Consider the following 6,832-nt stretch of genomic DNA (forward strand, 5'->3'; position numbering starts at 1 on the left):
CTAGTTCAATTGAAGATTGCATAACTGTTTTCTAGATTGTAGTGACATAATTACGTAAGGGTAAATATTTTTAGTTGCATTTGAAAAAGGAAAGGCAACTTATTATTTACTGTTTTGCCCTAAGTAACTGAACTTTAGGCCAGTTCTGACACTAACGTATCGCGATGGTGCCACTTCTAGCCAGTTTATCAGCCAAAGCGACTGGAATAGAATTTAGACATTTCGCTGTTAGCTTAGAGCGTAACGTAAGCGAGATTTCATAGAGCCAGTGGATAACTGTAGAAGAGAGGTCCCACCCCTTACCTAGTGTTCCCTGTAACTGTATACAGACATTGAAGCCTCTTCCCATCTAAAATAAAGCTAAAGTATTTGGCCCTGTCAGTAAGCGCAAAACGAATGTCTTTGATCGAGGGTGGAGTAGCCTGACACACCTGGTACCTCCTGGTGCATGGATTTACAGCAAGTCCGCAGTCTGCAGACCGTTTATTCATCAGGTTCAATCACATATAGGAAATCAAACATCTACACCACCTTGTGATGATCACGAGGAATCCTGGTCCTAATTTGTTAACCAACCAGCCTTTCCAGGGTTTTAAGAAAAAACGAGGAGAGGCTGTTCGATATGAAATCCTTGGGCTTTTTCTAGCCTTCGGTATAAACGTCAACCTGACCATTCTCCAAACACTGGCGAAAACTGGAACCGGTTAGCTTGTTATGTAAAATTTAATATGTGTGCGATAGTATCGTACCGCGTGGACGTGACCATAAGATTAAAGGCGTTAAAACAAAAATTCAACGTGACGTAGTTTTTCATATAAAAAATCATAACCTTGCAACCTCTTCTCAATGAAATTTGATCTCTTAGTTCTGATTATGAAAAACCAATCTCAGTAAATAGCACGGGACCAAAAATAACTGCCATCTCCAACTTATTTAATTTATAATTTATTTATAATTTTTTATTTCGTCCATATGAGTTAATAATTATTATTATTATAATCAACGTTTAATTTTTAAGTTATCTGATAAACATTGTAAGATAAGGATATTGATGAAGATGGATATGGAGAAGAAGATAAGGATGATGAAAATTAAAGTGGAAGAGTGAAATAGCATCAAGCAACGTAAAAAGTAAACACTGGGTTATACATAATTCTTATCGGCGGAATAAAAAATATCTCTCATCTAATAACTATTATGGAGCAACATTTTAGCGATAAAACTTATAACTGTTATGCCCTTAAAATTAGATTTTACAAAGCGAAAGGAAATTATTAAGTTCGTTTTTAATATTTTTGGGCTAGTTTTGGGCAAATGAGCGTAAGTACGAAATGCTCTCACAAAAGTGAAAGCAACCTTTTTCGTGGCCGAAACTAAACGTCAAATAGCACAAAATTGCAAATTTTAATAACGTTAAATTAATGGTTCATTTGATGTTTTTTCACTTATAAATAAACAAAAAACATGTACATATTTATTGGCTAAAATTTGAATGCTTAAAATTCTTCCTCTCTTTCTGACAGTTTGACAGTTTTCACAAACTCGCTCGAATAATAAAGAGAAATAAGCAAAATAATTCCACTCACCTGTTTCTGCGCGCCCTTCCTCGTGGGGTATCTCGTTGTTGAGCAAATGTTCATCATCAGCCTCTGCCGAACCATCCATGCTATCCTTCGCTGCTGCCGCCTCCGTCGGTTCATGTTGCATATCCGCATAATCCACATGATTGCGGTAGAATTTCAGATGCTGCGTTATATTTACATCGTGCACATCAAGTGCACCATTAAGGTAGGTGAAAACATTCTTCTGAAAGCAACTAAAGGTAGGCTGTTGATAACAATCGCGTATAATGTCATCCCACAATTCGTTGCCGGTTGAGAAACGTTTTACAAAACGCAAGAAAATTGAATCACCGCCATTAGCAGTGCGACCATTGTCTCTGTCGAGATCGCTGGCACTACCGTGGCTGTGATTGCTCCAACTGAAGCTGCTGTTGTTTGTCGCATCGAACTCTTGCCAATTGGTTGCCATAATTGCACTCGCTGTGCTGTTATGTTCGCTGAAAGACGAGTTGCGGTCATTGCTCGACTGCTGCATTGGCGTCGTACTTTCATACATGTCTGCCATTTCTACGGGCGTCACATATTCAGTTGCCAGCAGGATGATGATAAATAGCGCTATCGGACACAGTTTGGTGGACAAGTGGAAACCGCTAAGCATCATTCGTATACGCTGGCGAAGTGTTGTTGATGCTGTGGCTGCTGCAGCTAAAGATGCTCTTGTTGCAGATGAATTTTTTACTGGCACTGCCCTACTGTGCCGATTTCGCACGCAGTGTTTGTGGTTGTGAGCAGTTGTCTGGTGACTATTTTTGCTGCTGTTGCTGTTGCTGTTGATTTTACTTGTGGAGCTGCTGTGGCTGATGCTATAGGCCATCTTGGTATCGTCTTGTGGGTTTTCCAACCAATTTGGCGTTATGATTGATCGACGGTATGTCTTTTTCGTTGTTGCTGTAGATTCTACTTTTGCTGCGGTGGTTCTCACCATAGCTGCTGATGCTATTAATCCTTCTTGATGGTTATGATTTAGCTTTATTTCTGATGTTCTTGCTGTGGCTGTTTCCACTTTTAAAGATGTTTGTGGTTTTGCTGCATTTATGGAATTTAGTTGAGCTGTTATTACTCTTATTGACTTTTTAACAATTTATACTTCGCTGTGGAATTCTTGCACTCACTTTTTTAGTAATTAAAACAGTTCGCAATGGAAGTCTGGTTTATTGGTAACACTTATCTACTTTCTACTGCTTTTGAGTGTTTTTCTTAGTCCGTTTAAATTTTATATACATGCATCCGGTTTTAATCGTTTTTACAATCTATTAAAGAAGGGCTGAATTAATATTGTAGCCAAATATAGGTTTCACCAAATGCAAATTCGAATCTGCAGGTACTGCGGGAAGTATTTTTATACTGTCAACGCTGAGGAGAGTAATAACAGCCTACAGTTATATCCTGGCTCCAGAAGTGGATAAATAAAATTATGGTTATTTGGTATAACAGTATGGTTCCAGGGCCTGTATTGGAAATAGTCTCGGATATTTTTTATATCATGGCTCAGTCCGTCTTATGAGATATTAATACCACTACAAAAATCCCCCCAGCTTCAAGCTGGAACATCGTACGAAGATGAACGCATGGTCAGAGGGTGCCTCGTCGTTAATAAATAGCGCGAAATTTGTATACCGTTCAACCTTCAGCGTCAAATAGACGTACCGTGCGATCGGATGAGCTCGGTGATGCCTCAAAAATCATTACTGCTGGACAGTCAATGAAGCCAGTGGGTTGCCGCCAACATCCTATGACGGCCCATTGGTCACATTAAAAGTTAGGTAGCCTAAAAGATATGGTCAGTGGACCGGAACCCCTCTATATTATACCCAAAAGATACCCACATACTCCCGACCTACGTCAGTGACTTCGACTACATGGATGGATACGGCATCATTTTCAGACTCAGAGGGGGAGATACCACGGTGATCACAAAATTTGAACTGAAAGTGGTGAGCTGGTCTAGATTGTATTATTCATTAATTATGCTTCGATCAAATCGGTAGCGCAGAAGGGCAGAGCCGCATATATGTAGATTTGACCATCTGAAGCTTCAGTTGAGAGATCCAACTGGAACTAATACCCACCACCAAAAATTAGTTATGTAACTATTTCTGAACTGATATGATTTCTTGCGGGGCATACGTGGATATGCGCACATACATACACAAGCTTTTAAAGAAGAGAACAAAAAAAACAAAGTTCGTTGCTTAAGTCTTTCGTTTAGAGTAGCAAAAATGATCACTTTATACTATGTACTACATATGCACATACATTGTATAAGCAGTTATTAGGTTATGTTCTAAAACGCTTTCCAACTCTTAAGTAGCATACAAATGAGTTCAATAATTCAAGTATTGTCAAACGTAAATGCCCGCTGCGTTCCATAAACACTTATAGAATTTCCAGATCTTTTCAAATAATTCTTAGCACTCTATTCTTCAAAAAAAATCTTCTGGTGATCACCACACAATACTTTTATGCATTTTACTTCACATACTATAATACAATAAAGCTTTTCTTCACGAAACAATCACAAATATCACGCATTCACTTTGACATCAGCACAAAGACCGCTCGGCGATTGTGGGTGACTGTGTCAAAACATTGCCACATTTCAAACAATTTCATTCACCGCGCGCTCGTTAAAGCGTGCTATTACAGTTTGGCACAGCAAACACAAAAAAAAAAAACAAAAACAACTACAATAGCCCGTTTGAATGCCAACACTTTGCTTACTGGCTATTCAAAAGGCAATCAATTGCCGCTTTCGAGTACTTTTGAAAAGCTATTTGGTGTTTCATGCTTTCTTTTAATGTTTGCACTTTTACAAATGCGACGATTTGCACACACACATTTGTTACTGTCAACTAGCACATTCTTTGACTTAAACTGTTACACTACAATGTGTGGTTTATTGTGGTTGCTATGAAGTGCATCTGCTGATAGGCTTACTATAATTAAAATAGAAATAATAATTTTCATTCACTTGCTATCGAAGTTCTCTCACTGGTTTTGGTTGTTAATTAAATTATGCTTGTATGTGTGTACGTGATTTTTTTCTTTCTTGTATTCCGTATGCTTCACACATTTTTGTCACCTTTCTGTCGTCTTTGACTTTCACAATTTAACAATTTTCGTTTTAAATATTGGCTTAGCGGCACGCAAGTGGCCAACAACTCGTTGTTATTGTAAAACGTTCAAAATTTCTATTTGTAAAGTCTATGCAGCTTGGAAGCGTTGGCGTGTGCATGCGCATACGTTGTCATCCGGCAACTGAAGACGTACAGATCATGACGCGCATATTTCTGCTAGTTAGTTTACGCTAGGTGGCCTAAAATGAACATCAGTTATGCTAGCAATCGCAAAGCCTTTGCCGTAAACTTGACTGAAGCGGTCGGTTTTAAGTCGACTGTTTGGAGTAAACGAATTTGTGCTGCATCGTGGAAACCAGTTGTGGTTTTTGTAGCTTTTGTGCGTGATCACTACCAGCGCATTAACGCCAATGAAGCTGTGATAAGCAATGTGTTCGTTTGTTGTTGTTAAAATATGTACTCTTAGCTATGTGAGTTGCAGTTCAAGTTTGATTCATCAACTTGCAGTCGCCTCTCTTTTTCAATGTTTTCTTCGTTAAACTAACTCTTACTATTGCTCTTGCTTGCCTTTTCGCTAGATTGCTCTCGCGCTCTTGCTGCCAGCCAGCCTAACCGACTTCGTTAAGTCCGACTTGAATGTTGCACGCTTAACGAAAATGGCATATTGTTTATAATTTTTTTTTTTGTTAACCAAGTTCTTGCTGCCAATTACGTAGCTTTGGCGTCTGTGTATTCACCTTGTGGCAACAGCTGTTTCTGCACACGGTTAGCCTATTGAGCATTTGTTAGCATTTGTTTGTTTTGTCCGCAATCTGCTTCTCAGGAATTTTGCTTATTTCATGTATGCAAGCTTCGTTAACAGGCTCCGCTGACTCCACCGCTATCGCGGCTGTCGCCACCAGCGCATTCGCACTCAACTTACCGGTAGTTTTGAAGCTTGATCCATTCGCATGGCTGCTTCTCTGTTATTGTCATAGCCTAACGGCTTAAAACATTTATGCACATATGTATGTATAGGTATAAATTATATTAACAATCACGTATGTGTGTTATAGCTGATCCATTAGCTGTTGTCTGTGGCAATGCTGATCTTGTTTGAGCTGTTTGATTTTATTGTGCAACCAATATTATTAGAAAAAATGTAGCCGCCTGCGGTCATTGGGTGATTGTGCAGTTTGATTTTAATATAGTTCGTCTCATTTGCCACTAAGTTGTCTGTAAGAGGTGAGAAGAAAAAAATCAATAAATTGGTGGCATATAAAAAGAATGTTTGAAATACATATATTCTATTTAATTAATAGCTAGCGATTGTCCGGCGTGCTTCACTGCGCCTTAAAAGTATTTTTATGTTTTTTGAGGCCCCGTATTGTTACCTATATTTCATTTCTTTTATCAATTTAATTAAATCAATTCTTCAAACAGGTGACGACCCTCCTCAAAAATATTTTCGGCAGTAAACTTTCCTAAACTTCTTCAATTTGATACCCATATTGCATTATTAAATTTATCTTATCAATTGAATTCAATTAAAATTTTCAAACATGTGGCAACCTCCACAAAAATATTTTCGACTGTAAGCCTTCTTTTGAAAGCCATGTTGCAATATTTTCTTAATCTTATCAATTTATGTTGCCACCTGTTTAAAATGTATTTTTCTTAAAAGTAAATAAATAAACATTAGTAAGAACCAATATCACAACAATTTGGTTTTATATTAAAAAGGGCGAAGTTTAGTAACCAAATTTGCTAACTTTTAAGCTTAGTTTCCAGTTCAAGAAAAATTACAAGAAATATGTTTCGTTATTTCTTTTGATTGAAAAAATACTTTGCCATTGCTGTAAATTCTCTTGAAGGTATATTTGCATACATACATATCTATATATTTCTAGAGAGCTAAAAATGGGCCAAAAAAATAAATAAAAACAAGTAAGAGCAGCGCTGGCTATGCCAAAGGCTTCATACCTTTCATGAACATCTGCAAATTTTACTTTGACAGATTACTGCTTTTGAATACATCTGCATACATCGATAGAGGAGTTACATACTTATATAAAAAATCGCATCTAAAAAATCAGAGGTATGGAAAATATACTTTATATGACACCAATCTAAGTGATTTTCACCGCTATGTGA

At 37.6% G+C, this 6,832-nt stretch overlaps 1 protein-coding gene across 1 annotated transcript in view; it reads right to left on the bottom strand.

The window, feature by feature from the left end:
* Positions 1-2,919, bottom strand: part of LOC118737052 — a 47,731-nt gene extending 44,812 nt beyond the window's left edge. The window contains 2 exon segments of the mRNA XM_036467298.1: positions 1,587-2,594; positions 2,597-2,919. Of these exon segments, the coding sequence (XP_036323191.1) occupies positions 1,587-2,594; positions 2,597-2,654 (1,066 nt within the window). The 5' untranslated portion in view covers positions 2,655-2,919.
* Between the last annotated feature and the right edge of the window lie 3,913 nt (positions 2,920-6,832).

This window comes from Rhagoletis pomonella, unplaced genomic scaffold (genome assembly GCF_013731165.1).
Source record: "Rhagoletis pomonella isolate Grant_MI unplaced genomic scaffold, Rhpom_1.0 Rhpom_scaffold_00004, whole genome shotgun sequence".
Taxonomy (NCBI): domain Eukaryota; kingdom Metazoa; phylum Arthropoda; class Insecta; order Diptera; family Tephritidae; genus Rhagoletis; species Rhagoletis pomonella.